The sequence below is a fragment of the Bos grunniens genome, chromosome 10 (genome assembly GCF_055505025.1).
Source record: "Bos grunniens cultivar Pamir isolate PY7600 chromosome 10, Bosgru_T2T1.0, whole genome shotgun sequence".
In the NCBI taxonomy this organism is placed as follows: Eukaryota; Metazoa; Chordata; class Mammalia; order Artiodactyla; family Bovidae; genus Bos; species Bos grunniens.
This window is the reverse complement of record NC_141174.1, coordinates 91,592,453-91,609,700: the sequence shown is the minus strand read 5'-3', so window position 1 is coordinate 91,609,700 and position 17,248 is coordinate 91,592,453. Positions and strand designations below refer to the sequence as shown.

The following is a 17,248-nucleotide window of genomic DNA, read 5'->3' as shown; positions in this document are numbered from 1 at the left end:
AAATTTCAGCTGGTAGTTTGAGAATAATTTTAAAAACTTTACAGTGACAGAAAAACTTTCTTATTACTTTACAAGGGAAGAACGTTTTAAATTTTGAGCTTCTCTGATATAGTTAAAATAGGATTAAAAACATATTGTTCAATATATTTTTTTTGTCATTGTCATGCTTTTTTCAAAATTTAGAAAATATTAATAAAAAAGTTAGTGTAATATTTTAATTCAGTTGTGATATTGAATTATGAAAGAAAGGATAAAACAGACATCTTTATCTTTGAAAATTATATCATGATGTATAGCATTATTGATTATTACTTCTTAATTATTGACTTAAAAAAAGCAACATCAGTGATAGAGGACAGAGTGTGTACTATTGAGTTAAAGAAATGAAGTTGAGAAGTTTAAATATATAAACTCAAATTAAGTGCATGAAGGGATTTTTATTTTAATGTAAGCATTTTATGAGATTTACCTACACTTACGCTAGGTAGATTTATCAAGACAATTTATATTTGTTTCCTTCCCTAGTGATATCTTCTTATTTTCAGAAACCAAAGTTAATTCCAAAGTAATACGTTGAAAGTTGCCGGAGGTAACCATAGTGTGTTATTGTAGATGTGCAGTTAAAATAATGATGATGCCTGGCATATACTGAATAATTAACTTCCCTGGTGGTTCAGATGGTAAAACGTCTGCCTACAATGGACCCGGGTTCAATCCCTGGGTCGGGGAGATCTCCTGGAGAAGGGAATGGCACCCCACTCCAATATTCTTGGGGCTTCCCTGGTGGCTCAGACAGTAAAACGTCTGCCTGCAATGCAGGAGACCCGGGTTCGATCCCTGGGTTGGGAAGATCCTCTGGCGAAGGAAACGGCAACCCACTCCAGTATTCTTGCCTGGAAAATCTCATGGATGGAGCCTGGTAGGCTACAGTCCATGGGGTCGCAAAGAGTTGGACAGGACTGGGCGGCTTCACTTCACTTCAATACTGTTGTTACTTTTCTTTCCATATACATTGTATTATATAATTTGTATAACAGCCCTGTGAATGCTATTATTTTCCTTGTATTATGGATGAAGGAGCTTAACCTTTGGAAAGCTAGGTAACGTGGTTAAGTTCATGTAGTTAATGGAAGAACAAAGTTTCATACTTAGGCCTGACTCCAGAAGTCAGGCTCTTCACCACTTGATAATAGTACTTCTATTTTGTGTTAAATACTTTAACTCCTTTCAAGAGTTGGAAGATCTCAGATCAAGTTTAAAGGCAATTTAATTATCAGTCTTTAATATATATCACTAGATTAGTGATGATCTGCATATAGTTAAATCTTGATAGAACTTCAGTGTTATCATTTAGTTCTGTATCTATTCCTGTATAACTCCACTTAAATGCTCTGTATCAGTTATCCTTTTCTTTGAGATCTTCTCAACATTTCTTTCTAGGCTTTAATAATTCATATTCTTAGAAAATTGTGCAGCTTAGATTTCTTTGCCTAGAGATGGGAAACAGTCATCTTTAAGCTATACCTTTCTTTAAAGAACAGTTACCAAGTAAACAAGTTAACCCAGTTTAATGTAGTCCAGAAAGTGCTTAATTGCCCACGTTTTGGACTTTGAAGATTATGACACAGCCTCAAAAAGTGATGGAGTCTGGCAAAAGGTGTTTTTGTTAGGCAGTTGTATGGACAGAAACAGACTTTTCAGATGTTTAAGAAATTACTTATTTAAATTTTTCTTAACTTGGTATTGTGAAGAGAAATGGAAGATATGTGTCTTCAGCATTTAAATATCATTTGGACAGTGTTTTTAGGAATTAAGTCATTGCATATCTGGGTATCAGAAGCCCAAAATAAGAACCATAAAAAATAATATATTTTCTGTGTTAAAAAAGTTAAACCAATAAATATCGATAATCCAAAGGAAAAAAATGCTGTAAGAAACAGGTGTTATATTGTATTGGTTAAATTGTTTTTTCTGTGGATTTAGATTGTAGTTTTATAGGCTGCTTTTGTTTCTTTGGCTTTTGGATTACTCTTTCTGTGCTTTCTAATGTGTTAGCTTAAACTCTGCCCACCTTTATCCTAGCTGAAGTAACATACTCTGTTTCAGTACATAAATGCAATTGGGGAGTGCCTTTTAAAGAAATAACTTGGACGAAATTTTTCTTAAAGCAGAAAATCTTTCTGTAATATGAATGATTACCAAAAATGGGGATTACTTAAGGTTAAATAGAATTCCTTTTTACTTGTAGCTTCTTTTAGCTGGAGCCTATTTTTTGTTTGTTTGTGTTTCTCCTTTAGTTCTCCCTCAGTAGGTGTGATATGACCCTTTTTATATATGATCTTGAAAAAGAACAGTGGTGCTAAGAGAACACTGACCAGGGTCTTTCAGCATTTTAATACAATAGGTCTTACAACTCTGCAGTTTTAATCTCACAATTACTGATGTATTTCTTTAAATTACTGAAAAAAACAGAAATTTTAAAGGAGGTTCAAACAGTTTTAAACTTCAGGTAAGAAAATGGCTGCTCTGTTTCAGCATCATTTTGTAAATTGAATGTTTATTGTGCTAAGTGCTAGAAATCAAAATTAATAAGCTTTCAGAGCAGAAATTGTTAAACAGTGACCCATTTTTCTTTTTCCTGTCATTTGAACTTACAGCTTTTTGTTTAATTTGCTGGAGAATATTATTTAAATTTTACACTTTAAAATAAAGTCCTAAGCCCAATTTTATGCTTAACAAGTAAGAGAAAAAGTAAGAGTAAGAACGACTGAGCGACTTCACTTTCACTTTTCGCTTTCATGCATTGGAGAAGGAAATGGCGACCCACTCCAGTGTTCTTGCCTGGAGAATCCCAGGGACGGGGGAGCCTGGTGGGCTGCCGTCTATGGGGTTGCACAGAGTCGGACACGACTGAAGTGACTTAGCAGCAAGACAAGTAAGAGACCTGCTCTTCCTTCTGCTATTACAAATCAGTGCTTGTCTCCTACTCCCCCTAGTCTTTGGGATAAATACGATTTCTACTTGGGTCATAAACTGTAATATTAAATCTATTAGACATGTAAGGCAAGTCCCACCTTTAGGAATGCCATCTTTGTGAATTGTGGTTGGAGTAGGATTTTTCTTCTGGCAGAAAGATAATCACTTCTTGGTAGTTATTGATAAAATTATAGGTTATGGGGCAGGAGGAGATGTTTTTATTTTCTTGCCTCTTGTTTTTACTGATGTATTTTGAGACTACCATTAAGTAGGTGCATTACCCTATTTCTCCATGTTACTGAGGTTATTCAGATTTTACTAATTGAATTAATATCCATAAACCCAAGTTTGATCTGTTGGGTAGTTGAGAACCTTAAGTGTAGTTGTCATTCTGATGTCTGGTTAACCAATTCATCTTTTTGTTTAGTTTTTTTGTTTTTAAATCTGTTTCTACTCAAGTGGCAAAGGAGAATATTGAAAACCTTTTTTGAGGGCACTGTGAAAATTACCTGAACAAGTATTTTCTAACATAATGGATATGTATTATTTTCTCATTTCTATAGATCAGTTTATTTTAGAGCCATAACTTGCTACTAATAAGGGAAAGATCAGATACGAAAATGAATGGCATTCCCTAAGTACTCATTGGTGTTCTTTCTAATAGGTGACTTCTTTGGGCCTGGAATGCAAGCACATGATATCCTTCTTTATGAATATTGTACTAAAAGTGAATAGCTCAATATTGCTTGCTGATTTGATTTTTCAAGTTCAGTTCATGTTGAACATTATTTCTGTTCCCTCTAAAATGCAACATACAAAAATAAAATTGTAAAAAATCTTAAATCAGTGTCAGTACTATTTATATAGTAAACTTTTTTGACCTTTGTGAGAAATTTTAAGTGGCAGTTAGAAAAGGCTCTTACCGTGAGATGTATTTATAAAGAAATCTATATTTATTGGATGGAATCTTGGTATGTACTGTAAGGTTTTATTTATGAATTAAAAAATCTTTTGCTACCATAAGAATTCATTTGGTTAACTGAGTGATATACCTCAGTTGAAGATTAGAATATCTTAGTTTTTCAGGTTCTTTCTGGCTTAGTCCATACATTGTTGAAATCTTTACTGGGAGAAAATCTTCAAATTTCCAAGTTGCCAACATAAAGAAAATTCTCTCTTCTCCAGACAGCCTTATATTAGGATTTATAAGATTTTTTGGGGGGTGTGTTTTTAAATGGCCTCACACATTTTTCCTTTTTCTTTTTGATAGGAATCTTTTAGTCCTTCTATACAGTTGCACCTTGTACATCAAGCACCATGTAATGTTCCTCCTTACCTCTCAAAGAATGAATCAAACCTTGGGGACCTCCTACTGGGCTTTCTGAAGTATTATGCTACAGAATTTGAGTAAGTGAAACTTCAAATTGTGTATATTTGTTTGTATATAAGTGAATGCTACAAATTGGGTCAGAAACTGTATCAATTTCATTGTTATAAACTAGTTCAGAAATGTGTAGTTTATAAAATGTAATACCTAATGATAATCCTGTTTCAAGCTAATAAAAAAAATTATAGTTTAGTAAGCCTATTTGAGAGTCCCTTGGACTGGAAAGAGCTCCAACCAGTCCATTCTAAAGGAGATCAGTCCTGAGTGTTCTTTGGAAGGAATGATGCTAAAGCTGAAACTCCAGTTCTTTGGCCACCTCATGCAAAGAGTTGACTCACTGGAAAAGACTCTGATGCTGGGAGGGATTGGAGGCAGGAGGAGAAGGGGACGACAGAGGATGAGATGGCTGGATGGCATCACTGACTCGATGGATGTGAGTTTGAGTGAACTCCCGGGAGTTGGTGATGGACAGGGAGGCCTGGCGTGCTGCAGTCCATGGGGTTGCAAAGAGTCGGACTCGACTGAGCGACCGAACTAAACTGAACTGAAGCCTACTATTAGTTGATTTCAGTAGTGATCCCCATTTATATTTAGTTGTTTCTTTACATAGTAAGACCTGAATAAATGTGTTGATCCTGTGTCAGTTCAGTTCAGTTCAGTTGCTCAGTCGTGTCCGACTCTTTGCAACCCCATGAACCGCAGCACACTGGGCCTCCCTGTCCATCACCAACTCCCAGAGTTTACTCACACTCATCTCATCCTCTCGTCCCCTTCTCTTCCTGCCCTCAATCTTTCCCAGCATCAGGGTCTTTTCAAATGTCAGCTCTCTGTATCACGTGGCCAAAATATTGGAGTTTCAGCTTCAACATCAGTCCCTCCAGTGAACACCCAGGACTGATCTCCTTTAGGGTGGACTGGTTGGATCTCCTTGCAGATGCTATATAATTTGGAATATATATTTTATAGGAACTTAAAATTTGTAATAAAAAAACAAGCTAAAGCAAACTTGGAAAAAGATGTAGTTAATACTAGATATCTGGATAAATAGTTGTGTTTGTATGGTATGTACATCAAAGAATACTTCTCATTTTTTCCTCTTTTGGTGAGAGTGATACTTAGACATGAAATAATAAAGTGTATGATTGTGCTGGCCATAACTGGAAGTTCTTATGGGAGTTCTTAGTCCAGATAGAGTGGAATTGGGAGTTGTGTGCAACTCTTGTGATCAGTTTGGGAAAGCTTGAAGGAGGGAATGAGAGAATTTAGGAGTGGTAAAACATTAGAGGAGGAGAGTACAATAACCATAGGATACTGTTTTGGAAAGGTTTGGAGAGGGGAACAATAATAGTAAGAGTAATAAATTGCTTTTACTTGGTGGGAAAAACTGTTCTAAGGAGATCATACACATTATCGTATTGAGTTTACATGAGTTGGTGTTATTTTATGCCTGTTTTACCAGTGGGACATACGGAGTGGTAAGGAAACTGGTCGAAAATCTCATAGGTAGTAAGGGGACTATTTCAGATCATTTTGAATGCGAAATTCACTCTCTTAACTATGATACTTTATTGAAATGTTGATACTGTCTGCTGTCATACAGTAGTTTTGAAGAAACCTGACTCATATAAGATGAAACATAGGGCCTGAAGAAGTGTTCTTTAAATTCCTTCAAATACACTTCCATTTGTTTTGTTAATGTTTGTGTCTCCATTACCTTGCCCTATGCCAGATAATTGGTACTTGGAAAATACTTGTTACAGAATCATTTTGAAGGATAAAGATTATGGATATAAGTCAAAGATCCTTAAGGTGACTTAAAAATTACTGAGTTAGGTTAACAAAAGGAGTAAGAAAAGTGCTAAAGGAAAGTAGTTCAGTAAGAATGAGGTTTTAATAATTCAGGTTAAAATGATTAGGACCTGAATGTAAGTCTAGGCAGCAAAAATATAAAGGAAGGAGGAGCCTTTGTTTATATAAAGGAAAAATTTAAGTCTATATGGGACATAAGAGACTATAAACATCATTCTGGAGTTAAGACTTTTTTAAGATGTTGCAATGATAATAGCTAATGTTTCATGAATGTTTACCTAGTGCCCTGCAGTATGCTGAGTGATTCCCATGTATTACCTCATTTAATCCTCACAATAACTCCCTTTCATGCTTTGGGAATTTGTGAACTTTGTCCTCTGATGATATAGTTAGATAACCAGAGAACCAAGACTCGGATTCCAGTGTCTCCAAATGCTTAATGTATCTCTCACATGCTTAATTGTTAGACTGCATCAGCATATCTGTGGTGTCATGTCAATTAGATATTGGGGAAAGTTTGTAGAGAGGGAAGGGATTCATAGAAGAAAGGTATTTTTCTGCCATGTTGAGTTTAGGATTAGAGCATCTAGGGAAATGCCTTGAAAATCACTTGCTTTTCAAGTGAAATGACTGAAACAAAATGATAGACGTTCAGATTTGTGTGTTAGTTCACTTTGAGCTTGCTGTGTGGTGTGACATGGCACTAGAATGCTGGTGCTTGGAGAGAGGTTTTGAGCTTTTAGATACACTTGTTATTACGAAGCATGATTCACGTGACATATTTATCTCCTGTTTGATCATGTAGCGCACTGTTGTTTCATACCAGATATTTTCAGAAATTTGACGATAGGGAGCATAGCCAAGAGTTAGTCATGGTAATGAACTAGGTGCCTGTTGTAGGAATCCTGGCAGCCATTAGAAGGGTTTGTAAGGATTTCTTCTGAAGTTTGAGATACTCAGTTAAAAAATTCCCTTTACTGAGAGACAAAGAATTAAATGCCTGTGAAAGGATGCTAGAATACATGGTATAAATGTTGCAGAGATTTTTATACAGCCATTTAAAAATTGCTAAGATTTTCTTACCTTCTTGACTCACAGCTTTCTCCTTAAACCTTGCTGCTGAAAATTACAAAAGTGAAGCCAAGTTTCTAGAAATTTACCCCGCAGCAGGGAACTGACAGGATAGGAGAAAGGGGGTCAAGTGGCTCAGGGAATCTGGGAAATGTACAGTCAGTTTAATCATTTATATTTTAGGAAAAAGAAAAATTTATATTTAAAAGTTTTAAATATCTTATAGACTCATAGATATGGAGATTCTAGGAACCTTAAAAGGTATCTATTTTATAATCGCCTTTATTTTTTTGATGTCTAATCACACGTCATTACTGCTAGTCTGTCTGTTGAATTAAAAGTACATACTTATATACTTAAATACATACTTTAAAAAAAATACAAAGATCCAATTTTTTTAATCTCCGTCTTATTCTTACTTATTCTTTATTTTATTTAGTCAGTAAACCACTGAGTGCCTACTGTATACCAGGCTATTTTCTATACACTGGGGATATGGCAGTTAAAACTGTCTTCATGGAGTTTATGTAGAGAGTCATGGAGAGACAGACAATAAATAAAATGTATACTATGTTAGATGGTGGTAAGTGGAGAAAAAAATTTTTTTTAAAGCAAAAAAGATTCTGATGTGTGTAGTTGTTGCTGTTTTAATACCTGTATTGCCATTTAATACCTAGCATAGAGAGAGAATATTCTCACCAAAAAGGTGACCTTTGAAAAAAAGATCCAGTGGAGTGGAAGTTGTGAGTTACATGTCTACATGGGAGAAGAACAGAAGGAAGAGCAACTGCAAAGACCCTGAAGTGGAGGTTTGCTCATGTTCAAAGAATAGCAAAGAGACCAGTGTGACTGGAACAGAGTGTAGAAGCTAAGAATGTCAGAGAATTAAGAAAGTCCATGTCATGTAGGGTCTTATAATGAATTTTGATAGCTTTGAGTTTTTCTCTCAAAGTGGGAAATCACTGAAGGGGTTTCAGTAGAAAAATTATGTGATCTGATTTAGTTTGTAACATTTTGCTGGATGAAAGTAAACTGAAGGGGGAGCCAGAGGCAGAAGCAGGGAGACTGTTTAGGAAGGTATTGTGGTAATCGAAGAGAAACCATGTGACTTAGTTAGATAAAAGTGGTTGCAGCGGAAGTGGATGAGAAGTGGTCAGATTTTGCTTATGTTTTAATTTGCACCAGATTAATGTGACATAGAGAAAGAGAAGAGCCAAGAATGACTTAAAAGTTTGAGACCTAAGGAACTGAAAGTATGGAGATGCCCCTAGGTGTGATGTGAAAAGCAAGGGAGAAACATTACTGATTTTTAATGTTTTAGGATTGAGATACCCACAAAATATTCAAGTAGAGATTTTAACTAGAGAGTTGGATATGTATTTCTAGAGTGCAGGAGAGAGGTCACAGTTTTAGGGGTTTTTAGGGGGTTTTCATCTGGTAGATGGGATTTAAAAGCTAGAAAACTTTTTGAGAAAACCAAGGTAGAAGACAGAAAAGGTCCAAAGACTAATAAACCCTTAGATACTCCGATGTCTTAGGTATACAGGGTTAAGAAGATACATGAATGTTTTAAGTGATGCAATGAAGAGAGAGAGACAGTTTAGAAGGTAGATATTCTGTGAAACAACTGGCCTAATTTCTCAAAAAGTCAAAGTTTTAAAAAAGTGGAGGGAACGTTTCCAGATTAAAGAGATGGAACAATCAAATACAATGGATGAAGCTTGATTGCAGTCTGATTGGGGTGGTGAAATTATAAAAGGCATTTGAGTTACATTAATGTCTTAATGCTGCTGATGTTATGAAGGAGAATGGCCTTATTCTTAGGTATATGCCAAAGGATTAAGAAATGAAGTTTCTCTCTGCTAGAACTTAATAAATGGTTTAGTTCAAAATATACACGTATAGGTACACACACAAGCAAATGTGGCAGAGTATTAACAACTGTTGAATTGCTTTTGAATTTTATGTTTTTTTCATTTTTTAAAAATTATTTTATATTGAAGGATAATTGCTTTACAGAATTTTGCTGTTTTCTAATTTTTTAAAAACATTTTATTTTGTATTGGGGTATAGCTGATTAACAAACAGCTGTAATAGATTAACAAAAATCTGTAATAGATTCAGGTGGATAATGAAGTGTCTCAACCATAACATGTACATGTATCCACTCTCCCCCAAACTCCTCTCCTGTCCAGGCTGCCGTGTAACATTGAGCTGAGTTCCATCTGCTATACAGTAGGTCCTTGTTGGTTATCCATTTTATATATAGCAGTGTGTACATGGCCATCCCAAACCTAACTATCCCTTCCCCCATACTTTTCCCCCATATGCTTTTCATTTTTCCATTTGAAAAGTGTCATAATACAAAGATGAACTAAAAATGAGATGTAGGTATGAGAAGGAACTAATATGTAATGTAGTAGTCTAAAAAGGAAGACTCATTGAGAAAGGAGGGAAGCCAATAGAATGTTGTGTTTTGGAATCAAAGTGGGGAAAACATTTTGAGGAGGAAGGAGTGATTATTTGTGTTGCATTTTTGATTGATCAAGTACAAAATGAGAACTAAAAGCTGACCATTGAAGCATTGGTCAATGTGGATGCTACTGGACCCTTGGCAGGAGCAGTCTTAGCATAACAGTATGGACAAAAAGCCTTATTGGTGTGAGCTAAAGAGAGAAAGGGAAGGGAGGATTTAGATACAGGTGGTGTAGCGAATTCTCTTGGGGGATTTACATACTTGTAAAGGGGGCAGTTGGTGATGGACAGGGAGGCCTGGCGTGTTGCGATTCATGGGGTCGCAAAGAGTCGGACACGACTGAGTGACTGAACTGAACTGAACTGAAAGGGGGCAGAAACAATAGGGTAGAAATTGAAGGATTAAGTGGAGTTGAGTATTTGTTTTTAGAAAGGAGAAATAACCCATGTTGATGGTAAAATTGGTGATACCAGAAAAGTTGTAAATTTTTAAAAATAGTTTTATTTGTTTATTTATGACTGCACTGGGTCTTGGTTGCTTTGTGTGGGCTTTCTCTTGTGACTGGGGGCTACTCTTCATTGTGGTGCTCAGACTTTAGGTGCAGGCTTCAGAAGTTGCAGCACATGGACTCAGTAGTTGTGGTACTAGGGCTTAGGTGCTCCACAGCATGTGGGATCTTCCTGGCCCACAGCTCAAACTCGTGTCCCCTGCATTGACAGGTGGATTCTTATCTGCTGTGCCACCAGAGACGTCCAAGTTGAAGCAAATCGTTGAACAGCCTTCTTGTTTGAATAGAGAAGAATTGGAATCTGTACCACAAATGGAGTAAAGCACTGATGATTCATTATAATAATGGAAAATTATGTACGGACAAGTGTGGACTGATGTGGTGGAGACTAGTAGATACTGTCTTTTGACTGCTTTACTTTTTTAGTGAAATGAAGCCTGGACGTCAGCGTCAGCAGGGAATGAGTGTGAAGGAGGAGGTTTGGGAGGTTTGAGAGGCAGGGACAAGGCAGAATTGTTATGTAGAAGAGTGAAGGAGTGAGTGAACCGGGGAAATACAGGATGACTGCTGGGCAGTAGCATTTAGGATTCTTTTGAGCTAAGTCATCATGAATTTAAACTGATCATAAATTCAAAGGTCAACATGGTTGCATTTTTTTTTTCCAGTCCTGTTTCACTCCTTGGGAAAGGATTGGAATAAAGATTTAATTATAGTTGTTCAGTGCTGCAAGAGCAGGTAGGAGAGTTGAGGGATGTACAAGGAAGGGATTTTAATAGTTGACCGTGGATAGGGTATATTCAGTCTTGAAAATGTGGGCCCAGTGTTGTCTGCAGGACATCTTGTTGTAAATTTTGATCTGGGGCTTAATAACTGGAGAAAAAGACAGGAAAAGAAACATCAGAGTACGGAAGCCTGGCCTGGGATGGGTGGTCTAGCATTTGAAGAAGATTGAAAAAGACAAAGTCTTGATACTGGCATTTAAAGGGTCAGGCAGAAGAGAAGCCAGTCAAAACAGAACTCTAGGATTCAAGTTTTTCTGTGTACAGGATTTGAAATCCCTAACAAAGTGTTTGCTTCTCAGCCCTTAGTAATTACTAAGACCAAAAAAATAACATTTTTTCACTTAATTTAACTAGTTTTAGTATATATGTAGCCATGTGGTATCAGACCCATCATTTTATCTTTGCCAGAAGAATTTTTCTTTGTAATGTTGTTGAAGACTACATTTCCAATTTAATCAGTTGTCTCAAAATAAACTTTGTCACAAAAAATGAGTACCAGTCCATTACCATTACTGATGAAAAAAGCCAATATCTTACCAATAAAAAGTCAGAAATCTGTTTTGTATTCAAAAGATTATTGTTATCTAATCTGTTTTAGATTAAATTAAGTCCCATATCTGTTGTTTTTTTCCTGAAACATCACTCTTTTATAGATTGTCTTATTTTATACTTTAATTATTGAGTGACAGTAACAAATTTTCATATGGCAAGGAAGTTACAGTAGAGAAATATGGTATGACAAAAGGCTTACTTTAGAGCCTGTTTTAAAGAAGGAAATGTGTAGGGAAAATATTTCTAAATAACCATTTGAATTCTACATTGAAATTCACCTATAAGATTAAAAATTGTATAAAAGTTATATATCATGTTTTATGATTTGAAATATTTAATAATGTAGACATATTTAAAAGTTCTTTAAAAATGCGGTAGTTTTAATCAGTCTAAATAGTAGTGATTCAAATATTCTTTTTTCCCCTCTGTGAAGTACTTCAGATGATACAGTCATTTAAATAATAATTTGGGCTGATTATAGGTTGAAGATTAAGTAATATCTGGTTAGGGGTGAAAAAGTGAATATGAATGTGTCACATATGTTTCTGTGATCCAGTTTAGAATTCAGGGTTGAGTTTAATAGAAGTAAGGAGAGTCCTTTGACTTAAGGAAGTAAAAGTTTTAGTTTAACAGCAGGATGTGGTGTTTCAACGTTTTAAACTTGTCTGAGAGGAAAAAATCAGTCCACCTCTTTTTTTTTTTAACATAATGTTTCCAATATTAATTCTACTGCAGATTCACCTGTCCTGTAAGTTGACATTTGAAACAAGGAGTCTCAGGAAAAAGTTCATTTTTTAGTAGTGAAAAACATCTTACTGTAACCAGTACTAAGTATTTCTTTTTGACAGCCCACTTACTTTTAAAAAGCATAAATTCTGACATATATTTTTAAAGAACTTAAAACTGTCTTTGCAAGCTATTCCTAAACTGTACTCTGAATAAGAAAAAATAGTCATACTTTGAGGATCATTTTCAATTATGAAACTTCACAAGATGCAGTGTTTTCTTGCATGTTTAACATAGAAATTGGTCAGTTTTCCAGAAACAAATGCCATGTTGGATCCACGGTTATATCCTTATGGATTCTCTAATAAATAGAGAAAGAGTAGGATGAGTATTGCATTTGGAACGTCCCAAACTATCGTCTTCCTCCTCCTGGAATGATGGAAAAGCTGAACAAAACTGGAAAAAAAAAAAAGATACCAGCTTCCCCCAGACTCATTTTTTTCTTGAATACAAGCTGAGTAGTTTTATGTTTTTAAAATGTTTTTTGAAAAAAGGAAAGTTATACAAAATTATTATAAATTAAAAAAACAACAGTGTAAGGTTAGGCCTTACTAAAGACTGGACAGTCGACCTTCAAGCATGCTGATAAAATTGCTTTGCTTGACTAAAACTTCACTATAAACAGCTACATCTGATACACAGCAATAACAGTATGTTTTCATAGAGTATTCTTTTTCTAAAATTTCTACCATAAATCGTATCAGTAGAGGTACACCTGAACAAAAATTAGTTAATGATACTAAAAAACAACACAAGAAGATTACCTCTCTTAAAAAATAAAAAATTCTTACTGGGGTTTAACAAGAAACAGTTGTTTGCCTACTTACAGATTATTTTTCTTATTACTTCATTTATTAAAAAAATATTTATTGAATACCTAGTTGATACTAAGCAACTAAATGAACAGTAAAAGAACAAAACAAAAATACATAGCTCAGCATCTTGGAGCTCTCATCTAGTTAGAGGAGACACAATAAATAACATACATAAGCAAATGATTAGAAACCTAAGTTTTATGGAAACAAAAAAGTAGAGAAGGGGAAATGAGACTTGAGGTGCAGAGAGCTGAGGCAGATTTCAGTTCTATGAGAAAATCAGAGTATGCCTAACTATTGATATAATAAAAATAGTAAAAGGGAAGTTAAGAAAATAGTTAATATGATTAATGTTTTTCTTTTCTTTAAAGTTGGAGTATATTTGCTTTATGATGTTGTGTTAGTTTCTGCTGTACAACAACATGAATGTTTTTCTTTTTACAGCTGGAATAGTCAGATGATTTCAGTTCGTGAAGCCAAAGCCATTCCCAGGCCTGATGGTATTGAATGGAGAAATAAATACATCTGTGTAGAAGGTAGTTTTCCCACAACTAGTTTCTGTTTACCATCCAACTTATCTAGTACTGACAGAAGCACTTGAATAATTTCAGCTTATATTTCATGTAAAAGTAATACATTTATGTCCTAAAGTGGTTTATAAGTTTTTTAATCATAAGATTTTAATTTTTAAAACATGGTTTAAGCTTCTTTCATTGTAAGAAATAATAAACAAATTTAGGTGGTAAATGTTTCTAGTCGGTAAGATTTGAGCAGTCTACATGCATCCCTCATGCTTGTAGTTGGCTGAAATTTATTTTCATGAGTTATAGGTGGAAGAAAATACTTTCTTCATGTGATGGTTCTTTGAAATGAAATTAGTTTTTTTATGCTTAAATATTGATAATTGATACAAGCTTGAGCTTGATTTTATGACTATAAATTGATTTTTCTTTTAAAATTAAATGCTGTGAGATATTCTATTCTCTAAAATTAATTTACATGTAGTTGAATACTTCTTTAGGTTGGTGGAAACTAACTTCAAGAGGCAATATTCTCACAGATTCCAGGTTGATGACATTTATAAATCTTGAGATAAAAAGGAATTAAAGGGTTGAAATATGGCATTTGTAGGAAAACACTCAAATTTAAAATATTTTAATCTTGAATTATAATGCAACATTTTAAGAGTTTATAAATGTGAAATTGAATCTCCTGCTTTGGTGTTTGGTTTGCTAAATTGCACAGTGTGTTTATATTTTAGTTACTTGGTTCTTGTGAATATTAAATACAATTTTAAAGTGCTATACACGATGTGATTTGATAGTTTGGCATATGGCATTATCTGTTCTAAGAAGTACAGTGATAATAAACTCTTGTTTGAAATAGCCTTTCCGAGCAATTAAAAAAAGGAATTTTAAAAATTGTGGACCTGATTAGATTATATGACATACCTAAAGTTAACCTCTCCATCAGATTCACACTTTTTTGAGGTCTTCCCCCTCATTCTAACAACTTCATTCTCTTTCTGTTCAGTCCCTCCTTTCAACTTTATAGCATACATACATCTTCTTATCTTTGAAAAATACTCTTGACCCATCCTACTGATTGAAAGTAGATTCTGCTGGATCTTTCTGTACTTTTTTTTTTCCTCTTTTTTAGTGCTAAAATTCGTAAACTCTAGTTTTAACCTGCTACTGGCATTATTTCAGCCCCCATTTCATTCCTAATGCCTTTAGTTATCCTCCCTTTCTCACTTTTATCTTCAGTTTCCTTGTTCTCTTAAATAGAATCAGTTTGTATCTGTATATGAACTATTCTCTTATTTTGTGGGTGAAGGGTGAGTAGAGTAAGGATGAAGACTTGGAAGGTAATGTTGGAAACACACACAAAATTTCTTCTTCTGTTCTCTTGTCTCACTTGCTGTCCTGTTTTTCTCTCTTTCACTGCCAAGTCACTGTTCTCACCGCTTTTTTTAAAGCCATTTAGTCACCCCATAATTCTCTGTACTGTCTGCCGTCCTCCCTGGTATTAAACCTCTACTTTCAAAGGCATTGACCTTTTTCCTACTAGACAAATCAGTGGTCTTCTAAGTTAAATTTAAAATTACCTTTCTGTGATATTTGACACTGTATCTCTTGGTATAGTGGCTTTTATTCCTTTTGATAACTCTTCATTCTTTAACTTATATTTATTCTTTTCACAGTAGGTTCCTGACTCGCTAATTCTTCAGAAATCTTGCCTACTTTTGTGATTTAGACTTAATATTTTTGTTATTTAGACTTAATGCCTGTGCTGGTTACTTCATTTTAGATATCTCACTTTAATTGTATTTACTTTGATAGTTCATAGTTATTATAAAACTGTTTTCTGTAAGCATAAATCTAAGAAGATGCAGTTGCTATTATGTAGGTCAAAAACTGTCAAAATATTGGCAGTTTCATGTAATTAAATAAAAAACTGAAGTTCTCATTTTAATAATATCTTGTTTATATGTGCATTTAACATTGTAGAACCTTTTGATGGAACAAATACAGCAAGAGCTGTGCATGAAAAGCAGAAGTTTGATATGATCAAGGATCAGTTTTTAAAGGTAAATAATGCATCAGATTAACTCTAGAAACATTAGTGCACTACTGTGCTTTGAAAATTAAAAAAAACAAGTATGTAATAGGAAAGAATAGCTCTGGTTCCTGTGCTGTGGAGCAATCAGTAGGGCACAGTGGGGACTTTATTACTTGAATTTAAAAATACTTTGCCTCTACAGAGATCTGACTCTGCTTTTACTCACATGGCTTTCACTTTGTGGATATAAGCATTTTCACAGTGAGCTTATTAAGCTCTCAAAATCAATGAATAAAATTTAAAGGACTCCCTTCTCTCCTTAAAATGTCAGGGAACCTGTAGCTTTAGAAGACAGCCATGTCTGTTCCATGTTTTTCTTCTGTATACCCAATTGTAACAAGGAACGAGGGCTCCATTTTATCTTTATTTATATTCTAGTTAAATATAGTTAAACAAGATGTGTGTGTGTTTCTGTGCACACACATTTTATGTATATACACTTTAGTCATATATATGTAGACTGTAGTTTATTCCTTAGCTCCCTAGTCCGCAGTATGAATTTATTCATCAGTGATTTTGCTAAGATTGATTGACTCCTAGCTTCAAGTAATTCAACAGTACACAGTAGAAACACACTGATAGAAATATGTACTTTGAGACGTATAAGAGAGTGCTTCACAGAAGAAAGAGATCAAGGAATTTTAGAGGTTTAGTTTTTTTGTTATCAAGATAACCAAGTAGATTGTATTTTGATGATAATTAAAAATGCAAGTGTATCATATTACAAGCTGTCCTTCAAATTAGGCCCTCTCACAGTTTGTCAACCAGAATAGAAAATTTTTAATGAAATGGAATTCTGCAGGGCAAACCAAGTATCCAAGAGGGAATATTTTGTCTATCAGATTAAATTGAGAACTCAAAAATAGCATTTCTACATTGTCATTCTTATTAATGAGTGGGCCTGCATGCATGCTACGTCGCTTCAGTTGTGTCTGACTCTGCAACCCTGTAGACCATAGTCTGCCAGGCTGCTCTGTCCATGGGATTCTCTGGGCAAGAATACTATAGTCAATTGCCATGCCCTCCTCCAGGGGATCTTCCTGACCCAGGCTTGAGCCCGCATCTCTTAAGTCTCTTGTTTTGGTGGGTGGGTTCTTTACTACTAGCACCACATGTCTTGTGATTGTTTAGGTATAAAACCAATATTTTTAGTCAGTTGAACAATTGAAGTGAGAACAGCCTCAAAGATTGCAGCCACATTTTTGGGTAGTGGGCCTAATTTTTAGCTTATAAACAAGAATTTCATTTTCCTTCTTTTTTTTTCTTCTTAAAGATTCTATTCACTCTTCTAGATTCATTGTATAAAATGCTTTATTTACTCTCTCCTTTATAAATAAAATTTTTAATTGACAGCTTTCTAGATACAAAATAAGTCAATCAAATAATTGAAGTAGTCTTTCCCTACTCTCTCAAACCCAGTTTTTGTATTAATTACTTTCATATTTTAAATGACGTCTAAATTTG

At 34.7% G+C, this 17,248-nt stretch overlaps 1 protein-coding gene across 20 annotated transcripts in view; it reads left to right on the top strand.

Moving 5' to 3' along the window:
* TENT2 (terminal nucleotidyltransferase 2) overlaps positions 1-17,248 on the top strand; it is a 60,680-nt gene that overhangs the window by 41,704 nt on the left and 1,728 nt on the right. For all 20 annotated transcript variants that reach the window (XR_015135484.1, XR_015135481.1, XR_015135483.1 and 17 more), the window contains 3 exons: positions 4,247-4,383; positions 13,607-13,698; positions 15,673-15,752. Coding sequence is in view for 12 of the 20 variants with exons in the window: in XM_086323092.1 (XP_086179218.1) it covers positions 4,247-4,383; positions 13,607-13,698; positions 15,673-15,752 (309 nt within the window). In the remaining 8 variants the exon portion in view is untranslated. The remainder of the gene's footprint in view (positions 1-4,246; positions 4,384-13,606; positions 13,699-15,672; positions 15,753-17,248) is intronic.